The 13,036-nt window shown below is 42.1% G+C and overlaps 1 protein-coding gene across 2 annotated transcripts in view; it reads right to left on the bottom strand.

Moving 5' to 3' along the window:
• Positions 1–10,619, bottom strand: part of EPHA3 (EPH receptor A3) — a 206,343-nt gene extending 195,724 nt beyond the window's left edge. The window contains exon 1 of one of the 2 annotated variants that reach the window (XM_027699756.1): positions 10,468–10,619. In XM_027699756.1, coding sequence (XP_027555557.1) covers positions 10,468–10,582 — 115 coding nt within the window. In that variant the 5' untranslated portion in view covers positions 10,583–10,619. The remainder of the gene's footprint in view (positions 1–10,467) is intronic. The other variant, XM_027699755.1, reaches the window with a different exon arrangement.
• Positions 10,620–13,036: the final 2,417 nt, after the last annotated feature.

Below are 13,036 nucleotides of genomic sequence, written 5' to 3'. Positions count from 1 at the left end.
TTACAACATCAATTTTGGCAAATTCTAATTTTATGGTACTTTCCCCAGCTTTTGAAGAGGAAAAATTTAATTTTCCTCACAGATTTTACTCTTTTCAAACACACTCCCCAAGAGCGTCTGAGACCAGATTTAGTTACCTCAGCTTTTCCTACAGCTGAAAAATGAAGCAGCCAAAGAAAGAACCTCACTACAAGTTCCTCTCAAAAGGCTGCCACGAAGGAGGGAATGCAGGACAGCAACAAGCAATGCAGGAATGCCAATAAATAAAAGCATGGATTACAAACTGGAAAACCAGAGCAATTCCAGGAGGCTCTATGGCTGCATAGCAGCCCCTCTCCCTGCTCACAGCACGGATTTTGGTGCTGCTGGGGATGGGTGACACTCCCATGCCACCTTCACAGGGGTCAGGCCACGCCAACTGGCAGCCTCATCTCTCTGTGAACCTCAGCCCTGCCAGCCTGGCCCTCCTCACCTGCACTCAGTGCCAAGGGGAAGCTCTGCCATGCTCTGCCTCCTAAGTACGGAGCCTGAGCGTGGAGAAGGGACACCACCATCCCAGGTCTCCCAAACAGACAGGACAAGGACAGTCAGGCCCAAAAATAAAAGCCTGACATGAGAGGTTGCAAAGAGCAAATCTGCAGAACTGCACTGTCCCTTGGCAGAGAAAACTGGAACTGATTCAACAGAGAACAGAAAACAAACAAACACCCCTAGAAATGTCCAGAGCATTCGTGGAACACCAAAAGATGTTTCCCCCACCTGACTGTGGCACCTTGCAGAAGCTATTCTGGCTACTGTAAAGAGAAAACAAAGACAAGCCATTTCTGCTCCAATGATGACATATGAACCAGCAGGTCTTTTTGCAGGAGGACACTCTGCAGCTCTTTTTGCACCTTTACACTGCTTTTTCTCAGGATACCTGTCTGTGTTATGTTGACAACCATCCATCCATCCTCATGGATGAACAGAGGCAAAACAGATTTTATTTCTTTTTTATTAGTTTGAAACATGAGAGTCCTCCTGATATTGTTCAAGTGGCACAAAGCTCAATTTCCAAGTATGTAAAAACATATGACTGGTAGTGGGCTGGAATGCAATGTTTATCAAAGGGGCCTAATAAGGTTTTGGTTTTATTAGGCTATTTCCTGTAAGTTGATATGTGCCAGTTCTTTTCATTAAGACAAGGATATAAAAATTAAAAATGGATTAACTTAATGGGTTCCAAATTACTGTGACGCTTTTGCTTCTTTGCATTTTTTTTTAAACAGTTCCAACTGGTCCTTTTCCAGTACTTCCTACAAAAGGCAAGAGGCATAAAGCCTTTAGATACCTGAATTACAGTTTAGCTAAACTCCCATTCAAAAACAAATCCTACTAATCTCATTCTACTCCACCACTCTGGCATTAAATCTGATACCAGTGAGGCACTGTGTTAATCATGGAAATGCAAGATTGGAGCTACTGTGTTGAAGGGAGTTTAAGCTCCAAAACCCAAGTTTAACTTTCTCAGGGGAAAAAAAAAATAGCAGAAACTATGGATGAGATTCTGTTACCTAAACCCAGGCACTCCCTGCCTTTCACCAGCCCAGAATAGAAGTGGATCTCTTGCAGGATGTGTCATATTTGTCAGTCTTGCTGGGTGCCCAAACTCTGAGTCACATAAATGGTGCCACATGTGCTGTCTAGCCAAAACTCAACAGCAAACGTTACTCAAATAATTTTAATAAGTTCTAAAGCACTTCTTAAGCACATCCAACTCTTTTTACTTCTTTGCTCCTACTCCCCTGGGGAAAAAAATAATTTTCAGTATTCACTAGTTTTACAGAATCGAGCCCTCTGAAGGTCTGATAGATTTGGGGTCTACCAGAGCGTGGCAAAGATCGCCCTTGGGGAGGCTTCCAGCAACTCAAAGGGGAAAATAAATATTGCATCATAATGTCCCAGGTTCACTTAAGGTAAACTGAGAATTCCAAGCCTAGTATGACATGCTCAGTTTCTAGAATTCTAGACACCAAAAGTGTCCCAGAAAAGACTCTTGGGCAGCCATAACACCCATGACTGAAAGTTCCTAAGTTCCCACAAGTTTTACTGCAGTTCAAACATATTTAAGGTCCTGAAATCAACAAAAATCACAGCAAATGATCAATACCCCTTCGAGGACAGACATTTTTGAGACGAGGACCAGAGCACAAGTCCAGGAAATGACTATTCATTTGTTAAAAAGGCTGTGATATCCCCCAAGTGAATCAGCTGGCAGCAAGCCACAACCCATAAAAAAACCTTGCTTTTAAGAAAATCTTTGCATGGGGCACAAAAAACAAAACTCTTGCAAGGGAAGAGAGTTGGGTTGGGTTTGGTTTTGTCAGTTTGAAACACAGAAGTTAAGATTTGTAAAAAAAAAATCAGAGAATCATGAAGTACTACATTTGGAAAGCCACATACTCAGGTGTGCCCTGATAGTTTTGTCAAACTTTTCTTCTCTACTTCCATGAATCAAGAGCTCCAGCTGGAATGGACTAGGAAATGCTTGGGCCCTTACATGGCTACTCCACAGATAAAATAAACCCACAAAGTGAATGACTAAACATCATGGTGCAAACTGGGGGAGTAAAATGCCAATAGCATAAGAAATCTCCTCAAATGTCATGTTGAGAAAATCAAGATGCTAAAACCATTTTTATTTTCCAATACAGTGATGTCACCAACATATTTCCATTGTTTGCCAGGTTAACAGAATTTATGGAGGTAATTAATGCAGAACATGTGTGCTGAGCTATCCATATGAAAAATGGAACTGCCCTGACTTCATTTGCTGCCTTTGCAACCAAAGCCCCGCTAACATCTTTTTTCACTATTTCCATATGTGAGAAATACAAATATTTATAACAAAGGTAAATGACTAAATGACTGCTCTATTCCCATCTACCCACAAGCCACTTTTTCGTATCCCTGTCTTCTGCTTATTCTTCTGCTTCCATTACCTTCCCACAAAGGGCTCAGGTTTCCATTATGTGCCACAAACTAAGCATGCTCCTCATGCTTTTCCTCCAGAATTTCTTTCCTTGGTTAGCACAGACAACTTCTGTTTCAATTGCTTGAATTGAAAGAATTCCAGCTTTGACCCAGCTTCCAGGACCAAGGCAACCAACTAACTATGGAAAAGCAATGCCATTAAACATGTAATTCTTTCCTTTGTCTTTTCTTCTGGACATCTACAGGATCAAAGTATTCCCCTTCTGGTAAATTGTATTTAGTAATGGCTGAATGTTGTTTTGCAGGGCAAGGCCATCACCATCACAGAACCTGTTTCTATATAAAGGCCTTAAGTCAGTGTTTTCCATAACTGGTCATGAACATGAAGGTTGGACAGACATAACTTGGTTTGCCTTTTTTTTTTTTTTTGCTTCTTTTGTTTTCTGTTTTCTTTTTTCTCTTCTTTTCTTTTTATTTTTTTTATTTTCTTTCCTGTTTTAAAGAAAGCACTGCTAGAGAAAGACTAAATAGAATGGTAAAAATGCCCCTACCCTGTCTTAACTGCAGCCTCTGTGTAAATTCAGCACTGGTAAATCATAGTCCTGAAGCTTACTAATGTAAACAGAGCTAAGACTTTCAGGGAGGCAAGGAATTTCTTAATTTGTGCTTTGCTCAGTGTTCAAATCACTGTCAGCACTGAATTCTGGGTTTCTAACACTATCATTAATCGGAAAACGTTTGGATTTTAGTCTGATTTTTCTGAGATTCAGATCCAACTTTCACTTCATCTCTGCCTATCTATTCTCTTACTTTAATCCTTCTCTCTCCTTCCATAAGAGATCTCTCAAAAAATCCAGCACAGCAAACCCCCTCTAGCTGCCTTTTAACTTATCAGAAACTAAATCAAGAAACCCCTTGTCCCTCGTTGCTATTTGTTACTGCAGAAAGTTTGTGGGAAGCTCACCACGGACCAAAACATACTTTTTGTGCTTTAATTACAATTAATTTAAATAGTAACTCACCCCTCGTAGATTTTCTACAAAGCCCTCCAATCCCAGGCACCAATTTAAAAGCTTTAGTTTTTAATTAGTCCTATACCTTAGCAGGTTTAATTATTGTTAAAAAAAAAAAAAGACACCAATGCAATGCAAATGTTTCTATCCAAACATAGATATAAAACAGTAAGAGAAACCAGCTGGAAATAAAAAAAGAGTGCCATTCCCACACCTTATTACACTAAACTGCCCTGACTGAACCTTAACATTCAATCTATTGTTCACTTAATTGCTAGCAAGTTTCAAGGACTGTTCGTTTGGTCTGCTATTCTTCTTTCATCAATATTTTTCCAGTAGATTAATGGGATTTTCCTCCATATTTTGCCTGAAACAGCAGGACACAGTAGTTTAATGCAAAAAAAGGAGAGTGGCACAACCGTTTCTGCTTGCAGTGTGTCTGATTTAATAATGTCTCTGCAAATTTAAGGCTCTACGTGCTGGTGTTTCATTCAGGCTCCCCGTCACTCTGGCAGGCTGGAACTTTTCTGTCACCATCTCAAGGTTTCTTTCAGGCAAGATTATCTTTACTTCTATATCTTTATTTCTTTCATTCATTCACTGCAGAAATTTGAAAGGAACTTTCAGTCTGAGAGACTGAATTTTAATCTCACATCCGTTTCATGCTGAAAAAAACGAGCACTTACCCTGCAAAATAAGGACTTGCACTCGGATTTATCAAGCCCTAAGAAACCAAGAAGCACAAGACTGCTGCTGGGGAACACAATCCTAACCCCACAAATTGCCACCACGCTCTGTTTCCAAAATTACACCACTGGGAGTTCATATCTAATCTTCTGAATTAACCTATTTTCTTTTAAAAGTTTTGATTCTTGTTTAAAACAGTTTGAATATTATTTGAAAAAAAAAAAGCTACTGCTCTAAAGTGTTTATGGAAATAAGGGTTACACCAATGCAGTGAATTTTTAGCAAAATGGATCAATCATTTAACAGTAGTCATATGAATTTGTAAACAAAAAATTCTTCCATTTCACTGTGTCATTTCTTATGACAAGTCTTCTCCTTTTCGTAAGTATATTTTCAACAATGCTTCATCAAATACAACAATACATTTGCAAAAGAAAGGAAACGTTTCATTCCAGAAAAAAATAACTCTTTGCAGGCTGGAATTATCTTTTAGAAAGGCAGTGAGTTATTGAAAGCCCTCTGAAGTTTTATCTAACACCTCTGGAAAAGTCCAGCTAATTTTGCACTTTAGGGTATCAAAGTGACTTTCTGTGTTTCAGTATCAGCTCCTCTGAGTTGAGCTTTGAACTTCACCAAAGTAAGGATGTGATTATTGCTCCAGGGTTTTTCGTTTGGTTGTGGGTTTGTTGTTGTTGTTGTTGTTTTATTTCTTTATTATTTTTTTTACAGAAAAATCAAACAGCAGCTCCAAAGCAGTGGTACTGACATGAATTACAGGTATCTCATGGAACTAACTCAGGCTCTGCATAAAAATCCACACAGTGCTGTTGTATCTGGTAACAGCTCTGTAGTGACCCTCACTGGTGATAAAATCCAGAGCTCTGCAAACAAGAAAATGAACACCTGCATCCGTATTTCTAAACTTTCATCAAGTGGGGATTACAAGAACAAGAGCAATTACATATACTCCTAGAGGAAAACTTACTTTTGATTCTGTTTGAAAACTTGTAAGTATACTAATAGCAATTTCCCTAACACCAGCAGACAATAATTTAAAGAAAAAATAAATTAAAGCCAATTTGTATATCCCCCCAGATGGGAATGAAAAAATTAAGTTCAATCTCAATGCACTCCTGATGTGCAAAGATTTTATGTAAATAACTGTTAAACTTAGTGTGCCTATTATCTGTTTCATGCTCTCCCTTCTGGTGGTGCCTCTGAAGCCTCATTTTCTGAGGACATAAGAGTTCGAACCCGTTCCTGTGCCCCGACTGCTTCGTTGGGTAACAAATACATTGTATCCAAATTAACTGCAATAAGAATTAATTGCTGTGTCCAATTTGCACATCTTTTTGTGTTTCAAACATCTGCTTTAAGTCTGGTACAGCATATGTAGTGATTTATTTTTTTTATACACTATACTGAAATCCGCAGTAAGTCAAGAGAATGTCCAGTGACAAACTGAAAAGGAAATAAATGATTCTGTGTGTTGCAGCCTACTATCAAAAAAGTTGACAGAAAATGATGAATTTACTCAGCTTCTCCTGTTGCACAGGGTTTTAAAACCATCATGGTGTGAATTTAAAAACGCATATTATTTGTCTAATCATACAGTTTAGGATTAAGCACAGAAGCTTTGAATAAGATACAGCTGTATGAAAAACAGTCCTTTACCCCCCCATGACTTTGAGTTTTGTGAAACTAAATTTTAAAAGGTATCACACTAAGACTATACCTACTTTTAACTTCTTTTGCAGATAAAATCTCAAGCCAGAGGCACCAGCAGGAATTGTGTCATGAGAAATGAAGACCTACCCTGACCTAATGATACCTGACACACAGCAAAGCAAGATTTGTAAAAAGCATTTCCCTGTGCAACCCCTTTTGATTCCATTGAAAAGTTCCCAGTATTGACAGCCTCTCCCAAAATTACATGCAAGATTTAGTCAGGCATTTTGCTCCATGTGCAAGCATCACATTTTTCAAAACCACACCAAGACCTGTCATTACTACAAAGGCACAGTAAACTGTCTTTTGCAATTTTAAGTGTTAACAGAGACCAGCTCAGATAAAATGCTGTTTTTAATTCCATAGTTATGCAAAGTTCTGAGATGACAATCAATGAAAAAAGGATGAAACTGCATCTGCAAATCTAATGCAGACTAAAAAGAGAGGCTGATTGGAACCTTTTTACTGTAAACCAAAACTATTTGAAACCAAGTACTGTAAGCAGATTTACGTATTGATCTTTTGGTAGCTGTGTTCACAAGAAATTAATTTTATGCTAGATTGAGAGGTTACAAGAAGTTTCCTGTCTGCACAGTCAAAATATTGTTGAAGCAATTCAGGTTGTCAGTAAAAGCTTAAACAAATTTGCTGATAATCCTGTTAATGACCTAGGTCAAGTGTTAACTGTTGTGGGTTATAAAACAGTGAAATTAAGGTTGCTGGTACCCTCAGGCAGGCAATATAGTTACAGAAGAGACCGAGGAAAAATTATTAAATTAAAGAACAATAAAATTAATTTGATCTCTTGATACTGGAGGAATTATGGAGAAAAAATTTGCATCCTTCTAAGGAAAAAACCACAACCCTCACTAAGCGGAAAATGGAAGAGGAGAACGTGTGTTTTCTGTGGATCTACGTGGTTCAGTTTGCAACTTCCAACTGAAAAAAAGTTGGATGTCAAATCTTCCTGACATTTTCCTGCCTTGCTGAAAATGGCACACATCTTCCCAGTGCACACAGATAAATCTGAACTTCACAGAACCCTCCGGAGCTCCTGTGACTGTGCAGGTAAAATTCACGCAGCTTTTTGAGGAGCGCGACAGAGAGAGTTTAAAAAACAAACTCAGTGCAAAATTTTACATTCCATCAAGAAAAAAGCTCTAAATAAAACTTGTCTGGGATGAAGCAAATTAACAAAAACCCAAGCACTCCAAGAAAAAGAGAAAAAAGGACTGCACCGAACACCACAAAATGAAAGAAGCCAATAACTTGCCTTCAGTCCCTCTTTCATCCTTTCCTCCCTTCATCCCATCCACTCCCATTGGAGCATTAGGACTAACTCAGGCAGTCATCAGTTTTAATAATCAATTACAAATGTAAACTAAATTTGTATTTAAAAAAGAGAAATATTTCTTTCAAGTAAAATAAAATTAGGAAATATTTCTGACAGCTCTGAACATGCTCTTGTAATGTGCCTACTGCAACATTTACATCCCCTGGAAGTTAGACAAAGCTATATAAACGCACCAAAAGACTAGTTCCATCTTTTTTTAAAACAATCTATGAGGAGAATTTCAACAATAGCTTTAATATAAAATGTAGGGAAAATAGGTATACATTTTTATCTACACACCTTTATTAACAGTCTCTGTCCAAAATATACCTTTTTTCATTCTCAGTGGTGAAGAAAGGAAACTTTTCTAAATACCCCAGAGAAATGCAGAAACATCTATCTCTAGTTTTGGGAGAAAATTTCTGGTAAGAACAGTAGGAAAGTAACTATAGTAATTAGAAAAAAATTATTTAATACAGACAAACATCGTCTTCTGACATGCTCTTGTTCATCAAATTAGTGGGTCAGCAAATCATAATAATTCAGATTTCTAAATTCACATGATCAGCCTAAATACACTGTAAATAAATAAAAGAATCATTGAACTTTCCTAAACAGAGGTTAAAAAAAAAGAAAAAGAAAGAAAAAAAAAGGGAAAAAAAAGCCCTTTAAAAGTTGATTTCTTTTTTTAAAAGAAACTGTCAGTATTCCTGGTTTTGAGAGGCACAGCAAAACACATGCTTCAAAAAAAGTAGCCATGCAAAAGCAGGTTACTCTCTGGTAACTGCATTTATACTGTTGTTTTCACCATCTGTTTTGAAAATATTGTTCATATTGTACAAGCTCTTGAAGCTGAAAAGAGAGAATGGAAGCAGTATTTGCTCAAAGCTGACTTGGACAAGTGTGTTTAACATGCATTCCCTATGATACCAATTTTTTCCCCTCCTTTCTCAATTCTTTGCCAGTGACTTTAAACAAAGAAACAAAGTGGTTATTTTCTTTTTTTTTTTAAGGCTCTAATATCTTTTGGGCTTAGTTAGTCTCAGTTTACAGAATGTGCCACTGCCATGGAGGCAGAGCTGCTCCACTGACTGACAGAACAACCATTCCCAAAAAGCTTTTAATAAGACAACAGTAACCCCTACTAACACTCTTGTTTTCATTTCTGAAAATAATTTGTAAGAGATGACAATATTTACAAAATAACATATATCTAGAGGGCTTAAAAGTGACTATTGAAAGCACACTCTTTTAAATAAGCACCGACTATAAAACAAATTTACATAAACCACACAAACAGAAGACATATTGCTCTTCTACTATAATGGTACCATGATTACTTCCTACCATTGAAACCAGCTGATTAAAGATTACCGAGGACTTGTAAAGTTTTCATCTTTGCTTATTTATTTTTTCATTCTATTTCTTTCCCCCCCCCCGAAATCATTTAAAATTGTTATCTCACCGCCTTATCCCACAAGCACCCAGAATATCAGTAAGTGCATCAGCATTACTTGTACAGGAGAAATAATTGCTCTCACAGCTTTGATATCTGCTTCTCTGCACAAACACTACAGCTTGAGAAGGTGCAAGTTTTACATGGTTGCTGGATGCTAGAAGTTCTTCACAACCTTTGGCCTCTAGATTTTATCCCTAAAGATAATTACACTGGACATCCTGGTCATGCCGAGTGCCCTCACTGTGCAAGTAAGCAAAAACTCAGTTATTTTCTTTTTATAATAGGAGAAAGTCAGTTTTAATTATTGGTTTAAGTATTTAAATAATTTTTTCAGTGTCTAGTCGTCATTACTTTTTTCCCCCTGAAACATAACATGCATTTTCAGCAACTGTAATCTTAAAAACTAACACAGCAAAAGAGAACAAAAACCACTCACGCTTTGTTTCTGCAAATTCACACACATTGACATACACGCGCACAATTTCAAGGCATTAATAGGAGCTGATACGAATAACACAAATAACACCATCTGATACAAAACCGCTGTACGGGACCAAGAGGAGGTTTTACAGGGGAACCAGCTTCGATTCTTTTCCTGTATTAATTAAAAGTTTTGAAAGGCAGGACGACTAATTCAACCACATGCGAAAGGGCTCACAGCTCGCGGGGTGAGGGACACGGGGGCCACCCTTTAGCCTTTACAGCCGGTTCCTACCTCTGTCAGCTCTCGGCTGTCGGAGGATGGAGCGGAAGGGCACCTGCCGGGGCTGGGATGCTCCGGCTCCCCCTACGCGGTGGCACCGCGGCCGCTCCCGGCGCTGCCCCTTGCCCTCCCCGCCCTGTGCCCACCTCGCCTCGGGGCTCCTCGCTGCCCATCGCCCCCGCTGTCGGAGGAGCCGGGGGGCGCCACAGGCTGCCCTGCCCTCGCCAACTTTCCTCGGGGGGCGGGTGGGGCGGCCACGCACCTCCCGCACGGCGAGCCCGGCGGTCCCGGGGGCGAGGAGGGGATGCCACCCGGGACCACCTTAAGGGCGAGCGGGAACGGGGAATAACAGATCAAAAAGAATTAAAATAAATAGGAAAGGGTGGATGGAGGGACGGGAGAGCAAGAGGAAAAGGGGAGATGGAGGAAAGGGAGAGCAAGAGGGAAGCGGGGATGGAGGAAAGGGTGGGTAAGAGGGAAGCGGGGATGGAGGAAAGGGAGAGCAAGAGGTCAGCGGGGATGGAGGGAGAGTAAGGAAGAAACGGGTCACCCGGGCCGTGCCGCGGCTCACCTTCGTTGCCGGGGCGGGCGCTCAGACGCGCGGCAGCGCCGCGGGCAGCGCGGAGCAGCAGCAGGAGCAGGAGCAGCAGGAGCAGCGGCGGCGGGCGGCGGCGGTCCATGTCCATGTCGGCAGGCAGAGCCGCATGTCTCCGCGCCGCATGCCACCGCTCCGCGCCCGCTCCGCGCCGCCGCTGGGACCGGGAGCGGGGCCGGGAGCAGGAGCAGGGCCGGGACCATGCCCCGCGCCCGCCTTCGCGCTGCGCCCGGGAGGGGCCGCCCCCGCCCGGCCCCGCCGCCGCCGCCACCGCCCCGGACCCGGCACCGCCCCCGCCCCGCTCCGCCCACCCGCGGGGGGCGATCCGGGCGGGGGGAACGCGGCGATGGAGCGATGCGGGGTCGCGGTGCGTGCGCGGGGAGGGGAGGGGGGCAGATCGCGGATCCCGGGCCGAGCCTGCCCGCCCCCACCCTGTGCCCGCAAGGATGCCCCGGCACACGCGGCACGTAGCGGGGTCGCTGCCAGCGGCGGTGGCACGAGTCACGTAACTCGGAAGCCTCGGGTGGGTGCTTTAGCCGGCTATCATGTCCAATTACCGGCCTTTCCCTAGAATGAATGCGACTGCGAAGTAGCGGTGAAACCCTTCGGAGTTTGAGGCTGCAGCCATAGCTGGCTTGCTAGAAAAATGCAGATCTATCATTCATCTCTTTGCTGCCCACGGTGACTCTACTCCTGCCTGCGCTGTAATTCCGGCCCCAAAGAACAGACTTACTCTGACCTCACTTAAGCAAACCGGAGCCCTCACAGGAGCAAACTGGTGGCAGGGGTCTCCTCCCAAGCGCTGCTCTCTGTAGGGGCGTGCAGCTTTGCTCTGTAGGGATGTGCAGCTTTACTGGAGAAGTTACCATGTAAAGTGAGCATTTTAGCAGCATTCTCTGCATGCCTGCACTCACCTCCAGTCCTCTCAGCCCAGAACAGGCCCCAGAGTACCTGTCAGAACAGTACTGCTACCCCACTGCTCCCAGGGGGAATCACTGCAGAGCAGTGCTTCCCAAGCTTCCCCTTCTGAAGATTATTTTTTTTCAGAATATGGACATCTTTCTTTCCCAAGTGACTCATCTTAGGTCTCCAGAGCCACCCAGTGTGGTTCTGTGGAAGTGGGAAAATATTTGAATAATACTGAAGTCAAATAAATATTTCACTCCAAACCCAAGTTATGCTTTCACATAGCACAAGGTCTTGCTCTGAATGCCTGTGCTGTCTGAAAAGTCAGCAAGCAACAGGCCAGGAGGAAAGGAGCTTTTGGCAGCAAATTGGAACTACATCGCAGAATTAACATCCAAAATCTTTGATAGGACAGTAACTGAACCCCTATGCTTCTCAAATCATATCTGAACAACCTTCCTCTTGATTGTCCTATGTGTCCTTGGGTCCTCGGGGTCATCAGGTTCAGCAGGACAGCTGAGAACTGCTGCCCGTGGGATAACACTGCAGCACAGCACTGCCAGCTCCCTCCAGCAGTGATGCAGCTTTCCCGCCACCCCCCACCCCCCGCGGCAGCAGAAGAGGAGGTGCTGGACTGGTTGCAAGGCAGGACCTGTGCCAAGGTCTCTCCTGCCCAGTGTTGGCATTCCCCAAACATCTGGTTTAACTCTGCCAGGTTTACACTGCACTAAAGGGGTTGGAAGTGTGTGTGAGCAAAAGCAAAGGAGAGGGAAGGCTGTGAGAATTCAATCTCAGGTACTTATTTCAAGGGAGCACAGTGGAGGACATGAGCATTAAACATTATTAAAGAGAAATTAATTTCCTTTCCTGTTTCCAGGCTTGATTATTCAATCAACCAAATTAGGGAATCATCAAACCTAATACCATCTGTTTCATGTCTCCAACCCTTCCTTTCACTTATACTCATATTTACCATATATTTCCCCTGTGGTCAAACTTCCAAAAGGAGAAAGAGATGCCCAGGGCTCTTGAACAGTCACCTCCAGGGGCAGAGGGAGGAACAGGGTGGTCTGGTCATACAATTAACAGTGTATGGCCTAGAGATGGACACCCCCTGTCCTCCTTTGCCTTCCTAAAGGCTCATTTCACTAAACCTTTTCAATCTTTTGACAGAGATGTTTTTCCACAGCAAAAGTCCAGAAATATACACTGAATTCCCCAAAATGTCACCCTCCCTAGTAATTAAAACTATCTTAGTTTGAAGTCGGGGTTTTTTTGCAAAATTTTACCTCAGCTTTTCTAGAATAAACAACTGTTTTCGTTGAGTTCTTTCGTATGGCAGAGACAAGTGTGCTTTTCAAAACACTACTAAGTTCTCGGAACTACTAGTTTTGGTCTCCGTGGAACCACATCTTTCTTTCATGACTTCAGGTAAATATTTTTTTTAAGGTGTGAAAAAAAGGTGAAAGAAAAAGGGTGAAGAATGATAGCAAATTTTGGGGCTGGGGAGAACAACGGTGACAACAACCAAACCAAAACCCAACAAACTTCTGTTTTCAGTTAGTGGAAAAAACATTTCTAAAGAAAAGGGATTTTGTTTTTCAGTTTAAAATCACAGTTTACAGTTTACACACGGTTT

This window comes from Neopelma chrysocephalum, unplaced genomic scaffold (assembly GCF_003984885.1).
Source record: "Neopelma chrysocephalum unplaced genomic scaffold, ASM398488v2 Primary Assembly neopelma1_141, whole genome shotgun sequence".
NCBI lineage: Eukaryota > Metazoa > Chordata > Aves > Passeriformes > Pipridae > Neopelma > Neopelma chrysocephalum.
The sequence above is the reverse complement of the archived record's forward strand: the minus strand, read 5'-3'. Positions and strand labels throughout refer to the sequence as shown.